We start from the raw sequence: 25,703 nt of genomic DNA on the forward strand, positions 1-25,703 counted from the left end.
GACTACAGGCGCCCGCCACTATGCCCAGCTAATTTTTTTGTATTTTTAGTAGAGACGGGGTTTCACTGTGTTAGCCAGGATGGTCACGATCTCCTGACCTCATGATCCGCCTGCCTCGGCCTCCCAAAATGCTGGGATTACAGCCATACTCTTTTAAATGACCAGATCTTGTCTGAGCATAGAATGAAAACTCATTTTTGTGAGGACAGCACCAAAGTGCAAGACATCCATGAGGGATCTGAGCCCTCGACCCAAACATCTCCCACCAGGCCCCACCTCCAATATTGGGGATCACATTTCAACATGAGATTTGGAGGGGACAAACACCTAAACCATAGTACTCCTAGAGGGCAAAGCCAGTGCCTCAGAGGACTGTAGACTGAGGAGTTATTTCCAGGGGGCCAGGGAGTTATTAACATACCAGAGGCAGCTGGACAAACCATGAAAATTTTCCACTCTCAGAGCAGGGAGGATTTCCAACTCATGCCTATCAGGATTCAATCATTTCTATGAAAGTGATTGCTGTGTTTTCCATTTCTCTTTTTTTCCAGTAGGGGCTTGATGGAAGTTACGTTGTTCTTGCTCCACTATTGGCTATTGGGCATCTTAAAGCCATGGTTCACTAGACTATAAAGAGCCACATTTGGACACAGTCAAAAGGGCTGAGCTACACTCAAAGATCCTGGACTTTTAAGTTGGATATAGGTGGTTGCCTACCTTGGGAAGGGACATAGACATATGTTCTATGTCTGGGAAGGGTGGGAATTTGCTAGCCAGAGGGGCAGACTGTGGTGGCAATTGTCATTTGCCCACCAAATCTTCTTCGTCCACAGTTATATGTAGTTAGAATGTGGTTACCCAGGTGGGGACTGTATTTACCAGCTCTTTGTGCACCTAGACATGCCTTTTGTGGAAGTTCTCATCAATGGAATGTGAACAGAAAGGATGCAACTTCTGCCCCACTTGTTAAGATGAAATATTTGTCCCTCAACTGCTTTGACCCTTCCTGCTAACTTGGATGGCAACAACTAGAGCAGCCTTGGCAGCCCTATGTTGAGGACAGAAAGCTGGTCACCAACATGTACTCTTATGTGAGTGAGGGCTGAGCTTTTATCATGTTTGAGCCATTGCATTTTTGGGTCTTTTTGTTAAAGTAGCTTACTGTCCCCTACTATACCTTGGAGCAGTTACTTTATAAAGCTTGGCATTATAAACCCTTTCTCTGCTACTTGAAGATGTGAATCTTTTACTGCACCAATCAACACTGTGTAAAAATATACCAATCAACACTCCGTGTCTAGCTAAAGGATTGTAAATGCACCAATCAGCACTCTGTAAAATGGACCAATCAGTGCTCTGTAAAATGGACCAATCAGCACTCTGTAAAATGGAGGAATCAGCAGGACATGGGCAGGGACAAATAAGTGAATAAAAGCTGGCTACCCCCAGCCAGCAGTGGCAACCCGCTCGGGTCCCCTTTCATACTGTGGAAGCTTTGTTGTTTCGCTCTTCACAATAAATCTTGCTGCTGCTCACTCTTTGGGTCCGTGCCACCTTTGAGAGCTGTAACACCACGAAGGTCCGCAGCTTCATTCTTGAAGTCAGTGAGACCAAGAACCCACCGGAAGGAACCAACTCCGGACAAATCTTGGTGACCACGAAGGGACTATTGCCAAGCAGTGAGTAACACTGGACCCCTTTTGCTTGCTATTCTTTCCTATTTTTCCTTAGAATTTGGGGGCTAAATACTGGGCACCTGTTGGCCAGTTAAACTAGCATGGCTGCTGGACTAAAGAAATGGGTGTCAGGCTTTCTGGGAAAGGGCTCTCTAACAACCCCTGACTCTTTGGAGTTGGGAGCGTGGGTTTGCCTGGAACCAGCTTCCACTTTTCCTGTACTTCTGGGCTGAGCCGAGGGTTGACAGAGAGGAAAGCCACTCAGCTCCAGGGTCCCAACAAAAAGTTGGTTGACCCTGTAGCCATGAGTGAAACTCTCAAAGTCACGTCACCCAAGCGAGACTTGCCCATCTATCCTGTCTAACCTGACCCTTACCTCCTGGGTCCTAACGCCTGTCAGACAAACTTCCTCTTGCCTCTCTTCTCCGAGGCTAGTCCCGCTTCTAAAAACCACTCCCTGTCTCTGGTGCTTTTCTAGTGTCTCCTATAAGAATGATTTCTAGTATAAACTTCAGGACTCTGTTCCCTTCTTTAGGCACCTGGGCTCACCAATCAGAAAGACATAATTTTTGTCCAAAGCCCCATCAGGTGAGGAGAACAACTATCCTTTTACGATCCCTCCTCAAACAAGCAGGCCTAACAAAGGCTATTCCTGAAGCTAGGATATGGGGAGCCTCAGAAATGATATCCTTCCTATTCATATAATGAGAAGTGAGGACAAAAGTCACTCCTCCAACCCTGGAGATCCCTTCCTTTCCTCAGGGTATGGCCCTCCACTTCAGTTTTGGGGCATAACACCTTTATAGAACAGGGGTAGTATTCTCCAAATACTAACAGGAGAATGCTTAGGACTCTAATTTTCGAGAATGCGTTGGTAAGGGCCACTAAATCCGACCTTCCTTGGTCCTCTTTGTGGTCTAAGAGGAAAACTGGGGTTTCTGCTGCTGCGTCAGTGAGTGCAACTATTCTGATCAGCAGGGTCCAGGGACCGGTGTGGGTTCTTGGGCAAGAGGGGTTTCTGCTGTGTCAGTGAGCACAACTATTCTGATCAGCAGTGTCCAGGGACCATTGCAGGTTCTTGGGCAAGAGGGGGAAAACAAACAAACCAAAACTGTGGGCAGTTTTTTCTTTCAGATGGGAAACACTCAGGCACCAACAGCCTCACCCTTGAAATGCATCCTAAGCCATTGGGACCAATTTGACCCGCAAACCCTGAAAAAGAAGCAGCTCATTTTTTTCTGCACTACAGCCTGGCCCCAATATTCTCTCTCTGATGGGGAAAAATGGCCACCTGAGGGAAGTATAAATTACAATACTATCCTGCAGCTTGACCTTTTCTGTAAGAGGAAAGGCAAATGGAGTGAAATACCTTATGTCCAAGCTTTCTTTTCATTGAAGGAGAATCCACAACTATGCAAAGCCTGCAATTTGCATTCCACAAGAGGACTTCTCAGCTTACCCCCATATCCTAGCTTCCCTATAGCTCCCCTTCCTATTAATGATAAGCCTCCTCTAATCTCCCCCACCCAGAAGGAAACAAGCAAAGAAATCTCCAAGGGACCACAAAACACCCTGGACTATTGGTTATGTCTCCTTCAAGCTGTAGGGGGAGGGAAGTTTGGCCCAACCTGGGTACATGTCCCCATCTCCCTCTCTGATTTAAAGCAGATCAAGGCAGACCTGGGAAAGTTTTCAGATAATCCTGATAGGTACATAGATGTCCTACAGGGTCTAGGGCAAACCTTCAATCTCACTTGGAGAGATGTCATGCTATTGTTAGATCAAACCCTGGCCTTTAATGAAAAGAATGCAGCTTTAGCTGCAGCCTGAGAGTTTGGAGATACCTGGAAAGGGACAAATTCCCTACCGATCAGCAAGCTGTCCCCAGTATGGATCCCCACTGGGACCTCAACTCACATCACAGGGACTGAAGTCACAAACATCTGTTGACCTGTGTTCTGGAAGGACTAAGGAGAATTAGGAAAAAGTCCATGAATTATTCAATGATGTCCACCATAATTCAGGGAAAGGAAGAAAATCCTTCTGCTTTCCTCGAGTGGCTATGGGAGGCCTTAAGAAAATATACTCCCGTGTCACCCGACTCACTCAAGGGTCAATTGATCCTAAAAGTTTATTACCCAATCAGCCACAGATATCAGCAGAAAGCTCCAAAACCGAGCCCTGGTCCCTGAACAAAATCTGGAGGTATTATTAAACCTGGCAACCTTGGTGTTCTATACTAGGGACCAAGAGGAACAGGCCAAAAAGGAAAAGCGAGATCAGAGAAAGGCCGCAGCCTTGGTCATGGCCCTCAAACAAACAAACCTTGGTGGTTCAGAGAGGACAGAAAATGGAGTAGGCCAATCACCTGGTACGGCTTGTTATCAGTGTGGTTTGCAAGGATACTTTAGAAAAGATTGTCCAACAAGAAACAAGCTGCCCCCTCACCCATGTCCACTATGCCGAGGCAATCACTGGAAGGCGACTGCCCCAGAGGACAAAGGTTCTCTGGGCCAGAAGCCCCCAAACAGATGATCCAACAAGAGGACTGAGGGTGTCCGGGGCAAGCGCCAGCTCATGTCATCACCCTCACTGAGCCCTGGGTATGTTTAACCATTGAGGGCCGGGAAATTGACCTCCTGGACACTAGCGTGGCTTTCTCAGTGTTAATCTCCTGTCCTGGACAGTGTGCTCAAGGTCTTTTACCATCCGAGGAGTCCTGGGACAGCCTGTAACCAGGTATTTCTCCCACCTCCTGAGTTGTAACTGGGAGACTTTGCTCTAAACATGCCTTTCTTGTTATGCCTGAAAGTCCCACACCCTTATTAGGGAGGGACATATTGGCCAAAGCTGGAGCTATTATCTACATGAATATGGGGAACAATTTACCCATTTGTTGCCCCCTGCTTGAGAAGGGAGTCAACCCTGAAATATGGGCATTGGAAAGACAATTCGGAAGGGCAAAAAATGCCTGCCCAGTCCAAATCAGGCTAAAATACCCCACCACTTTTCCTTATCAAAGACAATATCCCTTAAGGCCTAAAGCTCATAAAGGATTACAGGATATTGTTAGACATTTAAAAGCTCAAGGCTTATCAAGAAAATGCAGTAGTCCCTGCAACACCCCAATTCTAGAAGTACAAAAACCGAACGGTCAGTGGAGACAAGTGCTTAGATCTTAGACTCATCAGTGAGGCAGTAATTCCTCTATATCTAGTTGTACCCAACCCCTATACCCTGCTCTCTCAAATACCAGAGGAAGCAGAATGGTTCACTGTTCTTGGCCTCAAGGATACCTTCTTCTGTATTCCCCTGCACTCTGACTCCCAGTTTCTCTTTGCCTTCGAGGATCCCATAGACCACACATCCCAACTTACGTGGATGGTCTTGCCCCAAGGGTTTAGGGATAGCCCTCATCTGTTTGGTCAGGCACTTGCCCAAGATCTAGGCCACTTCTTAAGTCTAGGCATTCTAGTCCTTCAGTATGTGGATGATTTACTTTTGGCTACCAGTTTGGAAGCCTCATGCCAGCAGGCTACCCTAGATCTCTTAAACTTTCTAGCTAATCAAGGGTACAAGGTGTCTAAATCGAAGGCCCAGTTCTGCCAATAACAAGACAAATATCTAGGCCTAATTTTAGCCAGAGGAACCAGGGCCCTCAGCAAGGAACGAATACAGCCTATACTGGCTTATCCTCACCCTAAGACATTTAAACAGTTGTGGGGGATCCTTCGACTCACTGGCTTTGCTGACTATGGATCCCTGGATGCAATGAGATGGCCAGACCCCTCTATACTCTAATCAAGGAGACCCAGAGGGCAAATACTCATCTAGTAGAATGGGAACCAGAGGCAGAAACAGCCTTCAAAACCTTAAAGCAGGCCCTAGCCTTAAGCCTTCCCACAGGACAAAACCTCTCTTCATACGTCACAGAGAGAGCAGGAATAGCTCTTGGAGTCCTTACTCAAGACTCGTGGGACAACCCCACAACCAGTGGCATACCTAAGTAAGGAAACTGATATAGTGGCAAAAGGCTGGCCTCACTGTTTATGGGTAGTTGTGGTGGTGGCCATCTTAGTGTCAGAGGCTATCAAAATAATACAAGGAAAGGATCTCATTGTCTGGACTACTCATGATGTAAATGGCATACTAGGTGCCAAAGGAAGTTAATGGCTATTAGACAACTGCCTGCTCAGATACCAGGCGCTACTCCTTGAGGGAATGGTGCTTCAAATACGCATATGTGTGGCCCTCAATCCTGCCACTTTTCTCCCAGAGGATGGAGAACCAATCAAGCGTGACTGCCAACAAATTATAGTCCAGAGTTATGCCGCCCGAGAGGATCTCTCAGAAGTCCCCTTAGCTAATCCTGACCTTAACCTATATACTGATGGAAGTTCATTTGTGGAGAATGGGATACGAAGAGCAGGTTATGCCATAGTTAGCGATGTAACAATACTTGAAAGTAAGCCTCTTCCCCCAGGGACCAGCACACAGTTAGCAGAACTAGTGGCACTTACCTGAGCTTTAGAAAGGGAAAAAGAATAAATGTGTATACAGATAGCAATTATGCTTATCTAATCCTACATGCCCATGCTGCAATATGGAAAGAAAGGGAGTTCCTAACCTCTGAGGGAACCCCCACTAAATACCACAAGGAAATCATGGAGTTGTTGCATGCAGTGCAAAAACCCAAGGAGGTGGCAGTCTTACACTGCTGAAGCCATCAAAAAGGGGAAGGAGAGGGGAGAACAGCAGCATAAGTGGCTGGCAGAAGCAAGGAAAGACCAGCAGAGAGAAGGAAAGAGAGAGAGAAAGACAGAAAGTTAGAGAGAGAGAGAGAAAGAGACAGAGACAAAAAAGGAGTCAAAGAGAGAAAGAGACAGAAAGTCAAAGAGAAAGAAAGAGAGAAAGAGAGAGAAGTAGTAAAGAAAAAACAGTGTACCCTATTACTTTAAAAGCCAGAGTAAATTTAAAACCTATAATTGATAATTGAAGGTCTTCTCCGTGACCCTGTAACACTCCAACACCACCTGGTTGTCAGTGTAAACAAGGGCATAGCCCAAAATCACTGAGGCCACTGACAACCCATAGGCTTCTTATCAAAAATCCTTAACCCAGCAGGTTTCCTAACAGGGGATCTAAATCTTAATTACCATCCAAAGGTCCGACCAGATCTAGGAGGAACTCCCTTTAGGACAGGACGATAGATGGTTCCTCCCCAGCGATTAAGAGAGTAAGACACAATGAGTATTCAGTAAGTGATAAGGAAATTCTTGTAGAAGCAGAGTTAGGAAAATTGCCTAATAATTGGTCTGTTCAAACGTGCTCCAGCTATCTATACTCAGCCAAACCTTACAGTACTCACAGAACAAGGAGGAAGCCATCTATACCAATTCTAAGTTAATATGGACTGAACAAGATCTTATTAATGCAAAGAATAATTGAAATCCCAAACTTACAAGGTTTTCAACAAAAGTAAAGTTTGCAAAAAGTTAACAGTGTAACATATATTATCCTACTACCACACACTCTCAAAGGATTTCGCTGACAGTTTGCAAGAAATAACAAAATCTATCCTTATTCTACAATTCCAAATAGACTCTTTGGCAGCAGTGACCCTCCAAAACCACTGACGCCTAGACCTCTTCACTGCTGAGAAAGGAGGACTTTGCACCTTCTTAGGGGAAGAGTGTTCCTTTTACACTAACCAGTCAGGGATAGTATGAAATGCCGCCTGGCATTTACAGGAAAAGGCTTCTGAAATCAGACGCCTTTCAAACTCATATCAACCTCTGGAGTTGGGCGATATGGCATTTCCCCTTTCTAGGTCCCGTGACAGCTGTCTTGCTTATTATTCACCTTCAGGCCCTATATTTTTAATCTCCTTGTCAAATTTGTTTCCTCTAAGGTCAAGCCCATCAAGCTACAGATGGTCTTACAAATGGAACCCCAATGAGCTCAACTAACAACTTCTACTGAGGACCCCTGGACCAACCTGGGGGCCCTTTGACTGGCCTAAAGAGTTCCCCTCTGGAGGACACTACAACTGCAGGGCTCCTTCTTCAACCTATCCAGCAGGAAGTAGCTAGAGCGGTCATCGCCCAATTCCCAACAGCTCTTGGGGTGTCCTCTTTAGAGGGGGGATTGAGAGGTGAAGCCAGCTGGACTTCCTGGGTTGAGTAGGGACTTGGACAACTTTTCTGTCTAGCTAGAGGATTGTAAATGCACCAATCAGTTCTCTGTGTCTAGCTGGAGGATTGTAAATGCACCAATCAGCACTCTGTAAAAACACACCCATCAGTGCTCTGCGTCTAGCTAGAAGATTGTAAATGCACCAATCAGCACTCTGTAAAAATGCACCAATCAACACTCTGTGTCTAGCTAAAAGACTGTAAATGCACCAATCAGCACTCTTTACAATGGACCAATAAGCACTCTATAAAATGGACCAATCAGCGCTCTGTAAAATGGACCAAGCAGCAAGATGCGGGCGGGGACAAATAAGGGAATAAAAGCTGGCCACCCTGAGCCAGTAGCGGCAACCCACTCGGGTCCCCTTCCACGCTGTGGAGGCTTTGTTCTTTTGCTCTTCACAGTAAATCTTGCTGCTGCTCACTCTTTGGGTCTGTGCCACCTTGAAGAGCTGTTAACACTCACCACAAAGGTCCATGACTTCATTCTTGAAGTCAGTGAGGCCAAGAACCCACCAGAAGGAACCAACTCTGGACACATGACCACTGAGAACTGTCTTCTCAAGGACCTGGGTGTTTTTCTCTTGAATTGCAAGCCTTCAAGGAGGTGGTTCTCATTCTCATTCCCAGTCCCTGTGGCTACTTGCTGTCTTACACCACTGCTTGTCATGAAGACAGAAAAATTATGTGTCTCCTCTGGATAAGCATGGATTAACACACCCAGACGGCCTAGTTGCAGGATGAACCACCCCTTCACACTCCTCAGCACCTTTCCCTTAGCACACCACAGCCTCTAAAAAGCCTCCAAATTTTTGTTTCAGCAAAGTTGCGTTCAGTTCATGCTGGACCCACTTCCCTCCTGCAATAGTTTTCATTAAATAAAATCTAATTTACAGCTTTAACAAGTGTCCCACTTAAAAAATTTTTCTGGACAGTAAGCACACGAAATCATTATTCAATTAATAAACTTAGGTTCTACATATGTGTAAACAGCTTGGCAGAGTTTCATTATTTTGAGCGTTCTTTTGGGATCTCCTCTCCCAATCTCCAAGAAGCTGAAATACTGCTTAAGTTATATTTTCCTTCAAAATCTCTAACTATGAAAGATGACAATTATGTCCAACTTATCCACAGTACCTCCTGGATTGAAGTAAGTCAGCTTACTGTAGATATAGAAAGCTATCTAAAATGTCAGATCTCTAATTTCAATGCCCTGGTTTCTTTTTTTTTTTTTTTTTAAGGAGACAGGGTCTTGCCGCACAGTGACTGGCAAGATCAGGGTTAATCCAGCCTCAAGCAATCTTCCCGCCTCAGCCTCCTGAGTAGCTGGGAATATAGGTGCCATGCCACCAAGCCTGGCTAATTTTTGTATTTTTAGTAGAGATGGCGTTTCACCATGTTGGCCAGGTTGGTCTCAACCTCCTGGGCTCAAGCTATCCTCCCGCTCTGCCTCACAAACTGCTAGGATTGCAGGCCTGCGCCATGGCGTCCGGTTTGATTTCTCTTTTAAATATTTTTTTTGGCCGGGCGTGGTGGTTCATGCCTATAATCCCAGCACTTTGGGAGGCCAAGGCAGGCGGATCATGAGGTCAGGAGATTGAGACCATCCTGGCCAACCCGGTGAAACCCCATCTTTACTAAAAACACAAAAAATTAGCCAGGCGTGGTGGCGGGCGCCTGTAGTCCCAGCTACTCGGGTGGCTGAGGCAGGAGAATCGCTTGAACCCAGGAGGCGGAGATTGCAATGAGCCCAGATTGCACCACTGCACTCCAGCCTGGGCAACAGAGCAGACTCGTCTCAAAACAAAAAAACAAAACCAACCAAAAAAAAAACAAAAAACAAACAAAAAACAAAACAAAAATAAAACGAAGTATTTTTTTTCTCCCTGTGGATTAAACACTTAAAAAATGTTTTACCACTTCTATTTCTGGGTCAACCACAATGTTCAGTTCCGTCCAGAAAGACACGTGGGTTTTGGAGAGGGTGTTTGGTTCCGCCTAGCAGGCGAATTTCCATTCCCGCACAACGCTCTTCCTCCCTTCCTCCTTCGGGTAGCGTCCAGCAGGATTCCGCTGTTCCTCCAAAATCTTTGTCGGAGAGTCATCCTGACGATACTTTTAGGAAGCCCATAGATACCCGCCACAACCTGTGACTTTCAGGTTCAATTGCGTGTCAATTCGCACGTCCATCCAGAACCTGCGGGGACCACGTACTCATCCTCCCGCCCAGCCTCCGCCCCAGCCCTCCTCCGCCTCCGAGGGTGTCACGTGCTAGACGCGGGCGTGAAGACAGTGTCGCCATGTTGATATCTGGCGGCGCCGGCTGGGGGAAGGGAGAGGGCGGCTGACTAGCTACCGGTAGTTTCGGCTCCTGTGCGCAAGTGCGGAAGTGCGCTGGCCGCGAGAGTGATCGGTTTCCGGTCAGTGGTGCGGTACCGGGTACCCGGAGACGTGTATCAGACGGTGGGCCGCAGCCATGGCCGAGAGAAAACCTAACGGTGGCAGCGGCGGCGCCTCCACTTCCTCCTCGGGCACTAACTTACTTTTCTCCTCCTCGGCCACGGAGTTCAGCTTCAATGTGCCCTTCATCCCAGTCACCCAGGCCTCCGCTTCTCCGGCCTCCCTGCTCTTGCCCGGAGGTAATAAGGGGAGGGCGGCCCCGTGTGTGGTGGGAGGCGGGCGGGGGACGTGCAATGACAAGGGTCAGCCGGGAGGTTTTCCTTTTGCCTCACGCTACCCTCTGGATAGCTTGCCAGGATCATTAGTGGCCAGGTTTGAGTGGGTCGGGGGCTTTGGGATCTTGGAGGTGGCAGGTGATGAGACTTGCTCTTCACAGAAACCCTCTGTTCTGAGTTGTCCAGAGTGCTGGACATTCATTCGTACCCTGGCATTCCTCAAATCTTTGCTGAATATCCGTTGTTGGTACGCCAGGTACTGGCAGGGAATGCAAATAAACAGTGGCCCTCTCCTAGGGTGCAGTAGTCTATCTTCCACTAGGAGACTCCTAGGATACGGTAAGATACCTCCTAGGATGGACTGTGCCCATCTCCTAGGATATGGTACACTGTCTCCTACTAGGAGACTGTTGTGATACAGTAGGATATCTTCTAGGTTACAGTAAGATATCTTGTAAGATGGAATGTGCCCCTCTTCTAGGAGAAGCCTGTAATATTTGTGAAGTAGACGTATAAAATGCATTTCTCATCTTTTTTTTTTTTTGAGACAGAGTCTTGCTCTGTTGCCCAGGCTGAAATGCAGTGGCGCGGTCTCGGCTCACTGCAGCCTCCACCTTCCAGGTTCAAGTGATTCTCCTGCCTCAGCCTCCCAAGTAGCTGGGACTACAGGCGTGCGCCACCATGCCTGGCTAATTTTTGTATTTATAGTAGAGACGGGGTTCCACCATGTTGGCCAGGATGGTTTCAATCTCCTGACCTCAAGTGATCCGCCTGCCTTGACTTCCCAAACTGCTGGGATTGCAGGTGTGAGCGCCCGACCCATTCTTCGTCTTTCAAGACAATACATCACTTTTTCCAAGAACTTTTTTCTTGTTCTCTTAGGCTCCCACTCCTATGTGCACTCCCAGCTCTTTTTTCATATTTGTATTATTGTCCAGGGAGATTGCTTTTTGATGATTATGTAGCATTGCCCAGAGCATGGTGTCTAAGGGCAGAGACTGTCTGTATTCCAGTCCTTGCCCTGCCAGTAACTTGCTGTGTGACTGTAGGCATTTTACTTTACCTCTCTGTGCTTCAGTTTCTGTATATGTGTAACCTCACAGAATTGTAATTAGAAATGCTTTAATTTTTGCAAAGCGCTAGGTATACTGCGTGCCAGACAGTGTGATTTAATGTTTGTGAAATAAACACACCTGCCTCTCCATTTGGACTGCAGTCTTCTTCAGCAGCTATGACCTAATTGCCTTTTTATTTCCAGGATCTTGTTTAGGGCCTAGTACATAGATCCTCTTTGGATGCTGAGTTTCCAGTGAATAATTTATTCTTGTTTGAAGGACTAAAGACAGTTTCATGGAGAAGTGAAGACAGGCACACTGGCAACAGCTGTACATGAAGGTTCCCCTACCCATGTGTTATGTTTCTTCTTGATGCTTGTCACTACCTGACATGTACACATATTTGTTTATTCCATTGCACTAGGATGTAAGACCATGAAAGCAAAAACTTAGTTTTATTCATAGTTATATTCCCACTGCCTAGAATGGTGTGTGGTATTTAGTAGACCAATTATTCAGTAGATGTTTGTTGAATGAGTGAAAGGGTGGGAGTCAAAATGATGTCTCATTTTGACCTGTGGTTGAAAGCTTGGGTGTTGCTGTCTTTGGTGAAGAACCAGCATGGTTGGAGCAGAATGCTGTGGGAGGAAGCAGGAATAAATAAGGCTATAATTGGGGTTTTCTAATTATCTTCTGCACCATTAAAGTTGTTTGCTTATGTCCGTCTTCCTTGCTATGTAGTATTTGGTTTGTGTGTGTCACTGTGAATTCATGCTAAACGTTTTCATTGTTAAGTCTAGTATAGCTACACCTGTCTTTAATGCTTTTGTTTCTTGGAGACAGTCTGTGTGTGTGTGTGTGTGTGTGTGTGTGTGTGTGTGTGTGTGTGAATATTAATAATTTTTAGAACTAAAATTCATCTCTAAACTCAGAAACCCATTCAGAGAATTTCCAGAGACAAAAGAAGAACCTGTCTCCTTGGAAGCAACAGTTAATCATGTAAGTGGAAGAGAGACACAGGAAGCAATTTCATACATTCAGCAGACATGGAAGACCTGACACGGTGGCTCACGCTTGTAATCCCAGCACTTTGGGAGGCTGAGGCGAGTGGTCAGGAGTTCAAGACCAGCCTGGCCAACATGGCAAAACCCCATCTCAACTAAAAATACAAAAGTTAGTTGGATGTGGTGGTGGGCGCCTGTAATCCCAGCTACTCGGGAGGCTGAGGCATGAGAGTCGCTTGAGGGGGAGGTTGCGGTGAGCTGAGGTCATGTCACTGCACACTCCACCCTGGGCGGCAGAGTGAGACTCCATCTCAAAAACAAAAACCAGACATGGATTGAGCAGTTTCTATTTGCCAGGCACTGTTCCAGAACCTGGGAGACACAGAAGAGCAGACAGCCCTGCCCTCAATGACTGCACAGTATGTGTGTATACACACACACACCCACCTGTGTAAGCAATTGTGATACAGGTTTAGAACAGAAAGAGGGATTGATAGATGGCTATGAATGCTATGGGTGTCAGGCTGGCTGAGCTGGGGAATGGATGTCCCTTAGGCCTTAAGGGCCTCTTAGGGGAGGTGATGCTTGAGCTGAGTGTTGAAGGATACATAGAAGTGAGGGAATCTGGAGAGACAGGCATATGTGAAGTTTGAAGGTGTGAGAAAATCTGCAGATTTGGCAGGAGTTAGTGGTTGGTGGAATGGGACAGGGATGGAGCTCATCCCTCTCTCCTGTCCCTTCACCTTTGTCTCCTCTCCCCTGTGTCCTCTGCCCCCAGTAGATTACTTTGACTAGAGTGTGTGCAGTGGAGTGGCCTCAGTGATCTGTGGGCCACATATGCCATACTCAGGAGGAGTTTGTAGTTCATCTTGTGGGGTGTTGGGGAGCCTTTGAAGGATTTTCAACAAGGCAGTGAAATTAGACGTGTGTTTCAGAAAGACTGGAGTTTTCTCTGGTTGCACTGGAATAAGGTTGACTGTAGCAAGAGGATTCAGTTGGGAGGCATACTGAGAGGCTGGCAGTGGCTATGGCAGTCTAGCCCGAGTCAGCCACGTTGGGTGTGAGGAGCAGGGAGTAGATGTGCGAGATGTGTAGAGTATACAGTTGCAGAGACTCACAGAAGACCAGAGTGTCAGCTCTGTCTGTCAGAACAGAGGCCCATTTTTGTTTAGTTTTAGACCCAAGACTGAGCTCTGTACCTGGCAGAGAATGCATCCTGAGTAAATATTTCTTGAATAAATATTTGAATGATGAAATGAAGGGTTTGAGAGAGAGGGAGGAGTCTCAGACTTGAGGTTTCTGGTTTGAATGTCTGAATGAATGTTGGCAAACATCTGTGGGGATAGTGAAATACGGAAAAGGGAGCACGGAGGTGGGTAGTTAAGATAAACTGCGTTTTAGGCTTACTAAGCATGAGGTATATGTGGCTGAATCTGCCAAAAACATTGAGGAAGTAGTTGGAAAACAAGTTCTGGAACACATGAGAATAGTCTGGGCTTACGATAGAGTTGGGAGTGTCACAAATATACAAGTGCCTGTTAAAGTTGTGGCTTTAGATGACATGTGTCCAGATGAAATGAGAAAGTGCCCCTGAGGTGAGGGTAGCAGTATGTGGAGAGCATTTCATTTGTAGTTGATGCTAATCAGAAAAAAAGTTTCTCGGACCAGGTTGACCTCAAGTTTTTCTAAAGGATGAAAGATACCACTGAGTTGTTTTTTTTTTTCATGCTTTTAATTGTTGGGAATGAACTAAGAAATACAGATAAGTCCAAGTGAGGGTCACTGACCTGAAAAGAGGGGTGGGAGCTGGAAATATATCAGAGAAGTGGAATGATACAAGTAGACACAAGGCCTTGTGCAGCAAGGGATATTTTATTTTTAGTTACAAAGAAACTATCAAAAGGAGTATTTTGAATGGTGGAGTATTTTTGAATTATGAGAGCTCAAGAAGCTCAAGCCCTGGTCTCAGCAGAGGTCAAGAAGCTTGGAGCCCAGAGCTTGGAAGAAGGCTGCCTTTTGGCAGGTCTCCAAGGACAGGGACCGAAGTGTGCATGTGTGCTGTGAGTGAGTCTAGCACTCTGATGGATTCCATGCCTCCAGCAAGGAGGTAAGAGGGAATGAGGTGGAGCAGGGAAGATTAGGAGGAGGAATATGAAAGCTACAAGCTAGGGAACATAAAAGTTTAGTAAGGAATAATAGTAAGGTGGACTTTTGAGGTGATATACAGAGAAAATGCTTTTATTTTACAACTTGGTAGTAGAACAGAAGCTAAATTATTTGGAGTTGTTAATACCCACAGTGAACATCAAGTTGGGCAAAGGGATGGGAGATCTTCCCTTGGTTAGAAAGTGACCTTTTCAGCAATTTGGTATTCTGTAATGATAAGTCTGTGATAGTGCATGATTTTAGGGAATGGCAATTAATGGTTGACCTACTTTGCCTTGGGAATACAAATACCACGTGTTCCTTTGTACAATAAGTGCTTTGTAGGTAAGATTCCTGACACACCCCTTCTTGTCAACAGAGTTATCTTTAGTCTCTCCTTATCACTATAGAAATAAAATTATACGTATTTGGGTAGTCGAGTAACAATTGAATTATTTCTTACCAAGAAAAAAAGATAAAAAATAATATGTAAGGCTGGGCATGGGGGCTCATCATGCCTGTAATCCCAGCACTTTGGGAGGCCAAGGCAGGCAGATCACTTGAGGTCAGGAGTTCAAGACCAGCCTGGTCAACATGGTGAAACTTCATCTCTACTAAAAAAAAAATACAAAAATTAGCTGGGCATGGTGGCGGGCACCTGTAATCCCAGCTACTCGGGAGGCTGAGGCATGAGAATTGCTTGAACCTGGGAGGCAGAGGTTGCAGTGAGCTGAGATCGCGCCACTGCACTCCAGTCTGGGCAACAGAGTGAGACCCTGTCTCAAAAAAATAAATAAATAAAAATAGTAAGTATAGATTTCGTTTTTATTTTTATAAACTTATATACAAATATATATTTACAAAATAAATAACAAATAGCTATTTGTATTTATTTTAAAAGTATGAAAGGGTATGTAGCAAAATGTTAACAGTGTTAACAGTGTGATTGTCTCTGGGAGATGGGCTTATGAATGAATTATAATTGTTTCCTCTTATATTTTCTTATTCATGTTTTCTAGTTTTTCATTTCTAAGAAGCAAGTTTTCAAAGAAAAAAAGAAAAAACTTTTTTTTCTGTAATGCAGAAATAGCAAGTTTGAAGAACAAATAAGGAAGTATAATTGCTAGCCCTTCCTTATAGAATCGTATCTGCGGAATGATAGAGTACCCTTTAAACCACATGCTCTCCTGTTCCGTTTCAGAGGATTCCACAGATGTTGGTGAGGAGGACAGCTTCCTTGGTCAGACTTCTATTCACACGTCTGCCCCAGAGACATTTAGTTACTTCTCTCAGGTATCAAGCAGCAGTGATCCTTTTGGGAATATTGGACAGTCACCATTAACAACTGCAGCAACCTCAGTTGGACAATCAGGATTCCCCAAGCCCCTGACTGCTCTCCCTTTTACAACTGGATCCCAAGATGTCTCGAATGCATTTTCACCATCCATTTCGAAGGCTCAACCTGGTGCTCCACCTTCCTCACTGATGGGAATAAATTCTTATCTGCCTTCTCAGCCAAGTAGTCTCCCTCCTTCACATTTTGGGAACCCACCCCAAGGAATTCCCCAACCAGGATACAATCCATACCGCCATACCCCTGGCAGCAGCAGGGCTAATCCTTACATTGCACCACCCCAGCTGCAGCAGTGCCAAACACCAGGCCCTCCTGCTCATCCTCCACCTTGTGGACCCCCTGTTCAGATGTACCAGATGCCTCCAGGATCTTTGCCACCGGTATGGAGACATGATTTTGTGTCCTACTTATTCACTCTGTTTCTTCTTTCTCACCTGAAGCTATGTTTTAAAAAACATTTCACATCTTATAATCAATATGGTGACAAATTAGTTTCAGAGGGGTATTCTTTGTAAGCTACATGAAGTAAACATTGTCTTAAAGGTAGCTTATTGGATGGCTCATATTTTAGTGTATATTACCTATTTATTGAAGTAATAATTGATTTTAATGAGTTAGCTACATGTCAGTATTTCCAGATTTTAGAGTAAGGTAAAAATAATAAGTGTTGTCTAGAGACATATGAGAATTGAAGCAGTTATTGTCTTAATAGACTGCTATTTTCTCATCTTTCAATTATTCTAGTCAATCAAAACACTCAATTACAGGGACTAAAATTGTTTACTTCAATAATTTCTTTATATTTATGGAGTTTGGATCTAGATCAGTCAAACTGTATCTAGGGGGAGTTGGTGGAATAAAGTATGCGTTGGGTAAATTTTATGAAATTCCCTTATGCATTTTTCCCAACTAATTGTTCATTTGATTTCCAAAGAAAAATCAATGGAATTAAACAAAAAGAGAAATGATTAAAAAGAATTAAGAACCCATTTCAGTGTGGTGGAGATAGCAGTATTGTGATCAGAATGTAACTAACTACTCTGTTAGAGAATGGACTCTGTTTTATCGTTTTATTTAAATCATACCAATACACAAATTTTTGACAATGTTGGATTTTGGCATTCTGAAAAGTAACCAAATTCATAGCATGTGATATGTAGTTAGTATTTTTGCTAACTCTAACCAACTAATTGTAGTTTGTTGCTTAAATTTTTAAAAAGGTTTTTAGATAAGAATTTAAAAAATGATAATTTGAAACTTGAAGAAAAGTTGCAAAAATAAAAATAGTACAAAGAGCACTCTAATATCCTTTACCCAGGTTTACTTATCATTAACATTTTATCCCATTTGTTTTTTAATTTGTGCATGTGCACACCCTGGTATATATGAGCCCTCCCCCTTTCCCCCATCCTTTCTCCTGCTCCTTCCTCCTACTTCTCCTCCTGCCCCTCCCTCTTCCCTCCCTTCCCCTCATCGTTTTTTTCTCTTTCTGTGTATGTGCAATATTGGGGGGACTATTTGAAGGTCAGTAAAATACATTATGATTCTTTACTCCTAAATTCCTGGTGTACATTTGCTAAGCATAAGGACATTGGCTAAGCATAAGGACATTCTTCTGTATAACCACAGTGCAGCTATGGATCTCAGGAAAATGAGTGTTGATATAACACTTCAAAATGATTTTTTAGAAATTATATATATGTATGTATGTGTGTGTGTGTGTGTGTATTTTTTTGGTTTTGTTTTGAGACTAGGTCTCTTTCTCTGTCACTCAGGCTAGAGTGCAGTGGCATGATAATGGCTCACTGTAGCCTCGAGTTCTCAGGTTCAAGTGATCCCCCTACCTCAGCCTCACCAGTAGCTGGGACCACAGGCACGTGCTGCCATACCTGGCTAATTTTTTTTTTCCATCTTTTGTAGAAATGAGGTCTCACTATGTTGCCCAGGCTGGTCACAAACTCCTGGGTTCAAGCAGTCCTCCTGCCTTGACCTCCCAAAGTTCTGGGATTATGGGCTAAATTATATATATTTTTGAGACTGGGTCTCACTCTGTGGTCCAGGCTGGAATGCAGTGGCGCAATCATATGTTACCTGTGGTCTCAAACTCCTGGGCCTCAAGTGATCTTCCTGCCTCAGCCTACCGAAGTGCTGGGATTACAGGTTTGAGCCACCACACTTGGCCCGAAATGTTGTGTAATTAAAAAATTTAAAAATAAGTATAGTCTGATTTTAAAATCATTTTTGTAGAAAATTTGTAAAATGCAGAATACTCAATTTAATAAAAAATGTCCGTAGATAACCACTGTTTTCATTTTGTTATACGTCTTTTTTTGGGCAGCCATCATATAGTACCTACTTATGGTTTCTATAATCTAGTTTTTTGTATGTGTGTGTGAACATACTTTAAATGTTACTAAAATTTTTTCTAAAACATTAAAAAATTTTTTTTTCTTCTTCTTCTTTTTTTTTTTTTTTTAAAGAGATGGGGGGGTCTTGCTCTGTCACCCAGGCTGGAGTGCAGTGGTGTGATTACAGCCCACTGCAACCTTGAACTACACTTCAACCTCAGGAGTAGCTGGGACTACAACTGTGCCCCACCATGTCCGGCTGATTTTTAGATTTTTTTGTAGAAACAGGATATTGCTGTGTTGCTCATGTTGGTCTTGAACTCCTGGCCTCAAATGATCCTCCTTCCTTGGCCTCCCAAAGTTATGGGATTATAGGTGTGAACCATTGTGTCTATCCTCTAAAACTTTTATTTTTGTTTATTTACTTATTTTTTTTTAAGCTATCTCCTGCAGGAAAGATATAAGACGTTTTTAATGGCTCTGGAGGATCTAGCATTTGAGTGAAATATTATTTAATCAGGTATCTGTTAGACATTTCGATTATTTCCAGTGATTTCCTATTTTATTTTATTTATTTTTTGCAAACATTCCTAATTTATTAACTACGATTTTATAATCAACATTGTTGAGATATAATTTACATACAGTAAAAGGCATCCATTTACAGTGTACAATTAGATTTATTTAAAGTGTACAATTAGCTGAATTTTGACAGTTGTACACACCGATTTCCTATTTTAAATAACCTTTTGGTGTACATCCTTGTGGGTAAATTTTTATTTTTATTTTTATTTTTTATTTATTGTTTGAGACAGAGTCTCGCTCTGTCACTCAGGCTGGAGTGCAGTGGCGCAATCTCAGCTCACTGCAACCTTCGCCTCCTGGGTTCAAGCGATTCTCCTGCCTCAGCCTCCCAAATAGCTGGGATTACAGGCCCGTGCCACCAAACCCAGCTAATTTTTGTATTTTTAGTGGAGACAGGGTTTCACCATGTTGGCCCGGCTTGTCTCGAACTCCTGACCTCAGGTGATCCACCCACCTCAGCCTCCCAAAGTTGCAGGATTACAGGTGTGAGCCACTGTGCCCGGGCTATTTGTTTTTATAATTCTATCTTTAGGATAAATTCTTAGAAATGGAATGAGTAGGTCAAGGAATAGGCACATTTTAAAGGTTAAATAGGCCAGGTTTGGTGGCTCACACCTGTAATCCCAACACTTTGAGAGGCCAGTGCGGGCAGGTCACCTGAGGTCAGGAGTTTGCAACCAGCCTGACCAAGCTGGAGAAACCCTGTCTCTACTAAAAATACAAAATTAGCCGGGTGTGGTGGCGCATGCCTGTAATCCCAGCTACTCGGGAGGCTGAGGCAGGAGAATCGCTTGAACCCGGGAGATGAGGCAGGTCGCCTGAGGTTGGGAGTTGGCGACCAGCCTGACCAACCGGGAGAAACCTCGTCTCTATTAAAAATACAAAATTAGCTGGAGTGTGGTGGCACAGGCCTGTAATCCCAGCTACTCGGGAGGCTGAGGCAGGAGAATCGCTTGAACCCGGGAGATGAGGCAGGTTGCCTGAGGTTGGGAGTTGGCGACCAGCCTGACCAACCGGGAGAAACCTCGTCTCTATTAAAAATACAAAATTAGCTGGAGTATGGTGGCACAGGCCTGTAATCCCAGCTACTCGGGAGGCTGAGGCAGGAGAATTGCTTGAACCCAGGAGACGGAGGTTGCGCATTGCGCCATTGCACTCCAGCCTGGGCAACAAGAGCGAAACTCCGCCTCACACACACACAAAAAAGGTTAAATAAATCATGGGAGATGTATTGCTAGATTGATTTCTGTAAAGATGTTAGTTTGCTTTGTGTTCTGTGAGAAGGTCTAGTTCACCTTGTAATTGATTTTTTTCTAAATTTTTAAATTTTTAATTTTTGTGGATACATAGTAGGTATATATGTTTATGGGTTACATGAGATATTTTGATACAGGCATGCAATGTGTAATCATCACATCAGGATAAATGGGGTATAGGTATCCCTCACCTCAAGCGTTTATCCTTGATTTGGGGTTTTGTTAGGTTTAAAAATTCTTCTTAAAATTGCTTTGGGGTCTAGTTATTACACTAAATAGTTGTCCAGATATACATGTAGAATAATTACTACTAACATCAGTTTGGGTGTGAAGCATATTGAGAATTCTTTTGGACAAGCATGACAGTCTTAACTTTGCCATCCCCTCCAGGTTCCTCCTTCAGTGCAGTCACCAGCACAGCAGCAGGTACCTGCCAGACCTGGGGTTCCCTCTGTTCAAGGGCCACCTCCTTTTCTACTTCAAAACCAATATGAGCCTCTTCAGCCCCACTGGTTTTACTGCAAGGAGGTAGAATACAAACAACTGTGGATGCCTTTTAGTGTGTTTGACTCTTTGAATCTTGAAGAAATCTATAATTCAGGTAAACATTGGTCATACATCATTCATATCTGAGTTAGGAAGAGAAGGAATGAATATATATCCATGATCTATTTTCTGTGACTGTCAAATTCCTTAATCCCTATAGACCCCAGACGCTGTACCTTAAGATGACGATATTAATATAAGTCCTGAGTTACCTGGGTAAGGTATTTGAAGAAATGTTTTAGTAATTTACTTCGTAGTTTAAAGGTATTTTGAATCAGAGAAGTTGAGCAGTTCTTATGATCCAGGTTTCAATTTTTCTGTTTCCCTTATTCATTTGTAGTTATGGGGGCATTTATAAAGGGCATTCTGTGGAACTCTCGATCTTGGAGATGCTCTGTGAAAAAAGCGTTCCCAGGTCAGATGAGTTTTGGAAATGCTGCTGACTATATCTAGGTCTTGAGAAAGATGGTGTGCAGGAGTGCATTAATGCTTTGAGAAGTCCTGCAGTATAGAAATGTGTTTCTTTGTTTATCCTGATATATTATTATATTATTGTATGTAGATATTATTGTTCTGATTAAAAAAAAAAATCCATCAGTTCTTTGAATTATATTTTTAAAGTTTGCCCTGGCTGTTTCTTTTCTACTTAAGAGTCATAATTTTGAGCAGCACAGATTAATCTTAAACTTCTGTTTTTAAATAAAAATGAGCCTAGTTTTTTGTCATTAAAGATTGAGTAGTCACCATATTCATTATTTATTATTTTATTTTTATTTTCTTGAGACAGAGTCTCACTCTGCTGCCCAGGCTGGAGTGCAGTGGCGCAGTCTGGACTCACTGCAACCTCTGCTTCCTGGGTTCAAACGATTCTCCTGCCTCAGCCTCCCGGGTAGCTGGGATGACGGCCGTGTGCCACCACGCCTGGCTAATTTTTGTATTTTTAGTAGACAGGGGTGTTTCACCATTGGTCAGGCTGGTCTCAAACTCCTGACCTCAACTGATCCACCTGCCTCGGCCTCCCAGAGTGCTGGGATTACAGGCATGAGCCACTGCGCCCAGCCGATTATTTATTAGTTTAAAATATGCCTTGCAGCAGTCAGGAAAAGTGTTAATTTTGTTCTCTAGTTCAGCCAGATCCGGAGAGCGTGGTTCTTGGCACGGATGGAGGGCGCTACGATGTTTACCTCTATGACCGAATAAGGAAGGCTGCCTACTGGGAAGAGGAGCCAGCCGAAGTGAGACGCTGTACTTGGTTTTACAAGGGGGACACAGATAGTCGATTTATTCCCTATACTGAGGAGTTCAGTGAAAAACTAGAGGTACGGGTGCTTTTATTTCTTTATGAGTTTCTTTAAAAAATGTAGGTCCTATATACATTGATGAGTGACATCATTCACAGTGGAGCTGACTTTATTTACAAGACAGCTTGTTTTGATGCTGTTCACAGAGAAGATTACTTTTTAAGTGGTGTCATCACTCATGAGGTGCTAATCGTGGCATCTGTGTCTAAAGATAGAATACGATTACAGAGATACATCGCAGATCTAATAAGGTGCTTGTGTCAAGCCTTCAATAGAACCTAGGCTGCTGGGATTTGTTGTTGATAGAAGATGCCAAGCGTATGGACATTTTCAAATTAGTATTCAGTAAAAGGCTTGAAATTAACCTCTGATTTGTGAAAATAAATAAATAGAATTGGAAGAAGTGTCATGAGCCTTATTAGCCATCTTAAATCTATAATTTCTTCAAGAAATTATATGTTGTTTATATAATTTTGTTAAATGCTTGTGTTAATTCTACTTAAGAGTTGAATGTTAGATATTTGAAATACGTTCAATGAATTCAGTTGCATAGATGGGAAATGAGATACAGAACATTTTAGTTAACTTCTGGCTGGGTGTGGTAGCTCGTGCCTGTAATCCCAGCACTATGGGAGGCCGAGGTGGGCAGATCACTTGAGGCCAGGAGTTTTGAGACCAGCCTGGCCAACATGGCAAAACCATGTCTCTACTAAAAATACAAAAACTAGCCAGGCATGTTGGCACACGCCAGTAGTCCCAGCTACTCGGGAGGCTGAGGAGGAAGGATCACCTGAGCCAGGGAAGTCGAGGCTGCAGGGAGCTGAGATCATGCCACTCCACTCCAACCTGGGCAATGGGAATGAGACCCTCCCTCAGAAAAAAAAAAGTGTATATTTATATATGTGCATATATGTGTGTTTGTGTATATATATATATATATATATATATATATATGCGTGTATATGAAGAAAAAAGTGTAAAGGAATGCTGATATCTATAGCTTAATTTTAGATATAAATAAACAAATAAAGATATATTGTAATTTTTGGTACCTTTTTGTTAGGCCCCTACGAAGCTCTCATGTCCCCAGATTAAATGTTTAGTTTTACTATTCTGAAACTGAAGTATATATTTTCAAGTCCAAGCAGTGTCTGAAAGTCTACACTTTCTCTTAACTGTATTTGATTTTATATGGGTGACATAGACTTTGAGGTGGGTTAGATATCCACATACCGACCATTGCAGCAACACATGGCTACCTAGGGAGACCTTAGCTTTTGTTCGGCTTCTTCTAGGAAACTCAAACCAGATCAGGGAAGAGGTAGAGGAGGTTAGGAAGTGAGAAAGCCAATAATAGAAAGGGAACAAGATGATACGTATTGCTCAGCATCCTGTTGGTGATCCTGTCCTGCCAGAGCACTAAGACAAAACAACGGAAGGGTTGGAGACAGAGAACACCTTTAATTTGATGAAGACATGATTGTCTACGTGGAAAATAAGGAGAACCTCTAGAAATATTATTAGCACCAATTCAAGAGTTTTTTTGCAAGTCCGTGTATATAAAATTAACATACGTAAATTAGTAACATTCCTGTGCTATAGAAATAACCAATTAAAAATAGAAAAAGAAGATACTATGTATTTATAACAGAGAGACTATGTATTTATAAAACTACAGGCAATGTAGGAAAAAAGTCCAAGAAAAGTACCCGTGAACTTTATGGAACACTGAAGAATATAAAAGGTGACCTCAAGAAATGGAGCTAGGCTGGGCATGGTGGCTCCTGCCTGTAATCCCAGCACTCTGGGAGGCCAAGGTGGGTGGGTTGCTTCAGCTCAGGAGTTCCATACCAGTCTGGACAACATGGCAAAACCCCGTCTCTACAAAAAATACACAAAAAAATTAGCCAGGCGTGGTGGCCCATGCCTGTGGTCTTAGCTACTCAGGAGGCAGAGGCAGGAGGATTGCTTGAGCGAGCCTGGGATCTTGAGGCTGCAGTGAACTGTGATCGTGCCACAGCACTTTAGCCTGGGTGACAGAGCAAGACCTTATCTCAGAAAAAAAAAAAAAAAACGGAGCTAAACATTATGTTCATGTAGGCACTATCATAAAAGATGTCAGTTCTTCCCAAATTATCTGATAAATTTTAGGCAATCCCAATCAAAATTCACATTAGGGTTTTTTTTTTTTTTTTTTGGTAAAATTTGCAAGCTGCTTCTAAATTTTTTGTGGAAGGTCAAAATGTCAAGCATAGCCAAGACCATTTCGACAATGAAATGTGGACTCTTTACCAGATAATACTTACTATAAAGCTGTGGATTGAAAGGGAATATGAAAAAGTGAAAATAATTTATTTATTTATTTTTTAAACAGGATCTCATTCTGTCCCTCAGGGTGGAGTGCAGTGGCGCGATTTCAGCTCACGGCAACCTCCGCCTCCTGGGTTCAAGCGATTCTCCTGCCTCAGCCTTCCGAGTTGCTGGGATTACAGGTGCCTGCCACCACACCCAGCTAATTTTTGTATTTTTAGTAGAGACAGGGTTTTACCGCGTTGGCCAGGATGGTCTCGAACTCCTGACCTCAGGTGATCCACCCGCCTCGGCCTCCCAAAGTGCTGGGATTACATGCATGAGCCACTGCACGTGGCCTGAAAATAATTTTTAAGATGGTGAAAGTTTTCTTTCTTTAATCATTGTTGTTTGTGGCCTTGCTTTTAGAAATTATAAATTATATTTAAAGTTTTTTTTTTTAAATCAAAGAGGAGGGTCAGAAATACAGAAGACTAGGCTGGGCATCGTGACTCACGCCTTTAATCCCAGCACTTTGGAGGCCGAGGCGGGCTGATTGCTTGAGATCAGGTTTTCGAGACCAGTCTGGCCAACATGATAAAACCCTGTCTCTACTAAAAATACAAAATTAGCCGGGTATGGTTATGCGTGCCTGTAATCCCATCTACTCAGGAGGCTGAAGCAGGAGTATCGCTTGAACCCGGGAGGTGGAGGTTGCGGTGAGCTGAGATCGTGCCATTGCACTCCAACCTGAGTGACAGAGTGAGACTCCATCTCAAAAAAAAAAAAAAAAAAAAAATACAGAAGACTGATGAAGAGGAATTGTTACTCAATGATTGTCTAAGACACAAAAGGAAATACTTCTATTTTCACATGATTGTCAAATACTGTTACTAGTTTTAAAAAAAGACTTTGTAACAATTTTTACGTGTCAATTAAAAAAATAAATGAACAAAAAAAAGGACTTGTGGATATGCCAGAGGCTCCCCCTTACTTGGTGTTGAATCTCTCCTCAAGAGGTCCTCAGACTTGTGCTTTATAGAAACTAGAATAGTACAATCGGCCTTCCATATCCACAGGTTCCACATCTGCGGATTCAACCAAATACTCTGAAAATATTTAGAAAACAACAGCAATAAAAATAACACAGGCTGGGCACGGTAGCTCACGCCTGTAATCCCAGCACTTTGGGAGGCTGAGGTGGGCGGATCATCTGAGGTCAGGAGTTCGAGACCAGCGTGGCCAATATGGTGAAACATTGTCTCTACTAAAAAT

The 25,703-nt window shown here is 43.5% G+C and overlaps 2 protein-coding genes across 3 annotated transcripts in view; one reads left to right on the forward strand and one right to left on the reverse strand.

Moving 5' to 3' along the window:
* Nucleotides 1-9,806, reverse strand: part of MCMBP (minichromosome maintenance complex binding protein) — a 57,115-nt gene extending 47,309 nt beyond the window's left edge. Inside the window, exon 1 of the mRNA XM_063670328.1 lies at nucleotides 9,788-9,806. The gene's annotated coding sequence lies outside the window, so the exon portion shown is untranslated. The remainder of the gene's footprint in view (nucleotides 1-9,787) is intronic.
* A 99-nt stretch (nucleotides 9,807-9,905) lies between these two features.
* The window catches only part of SEC23IP (SEC23 interacting protein), a 49,752-nt gene continuing 33,954 nt past the window's right edge, over nucleotides 9,906-25,703 (forward strand). For both annotated transcript variants that reach the window (XM_054435529.2, XM_054435530.2), the window contains exons 1-4: nucleotides 9,906-10,509; nucleotides 15,951-16,483; nucleotides 20,683-20,893; nucleotides 21,964-22,157. In XM_054435529.2, the coding sequence (XP_054291504.1) occupies nucleotides 10,347-10,509; nucleotides 15,951-16,483; nucleotides 20,683-20,893; nucleotides 21,964-22,157 (1,101 nt within the window). In that variant the 5' untranslated portion in view covers nucleotides 9,906-10,346. The remainder of the gene's footprint in view (nucleotides 10,510-15,950; nucleotides 16,484-20,682; nucleotides 20,894-21,963; nucleotides 22,158-25,703) is intronic.

Source organism: Pongo pygmaeus, chromosome 8 (genome assembly GCF_028885625.2).
Source record: "Pongo pygmaeus isolate AG05252 chromosome 8, NHGRI_mPonPyg2-v2.0_pri, whole genome shotgun sequence".
Lineage (NCBI taxonomy): Eukaryota > Metazoa > Chordata > Mammalia > Primates > Hominidae > Pongo > Pongo pygmaeus.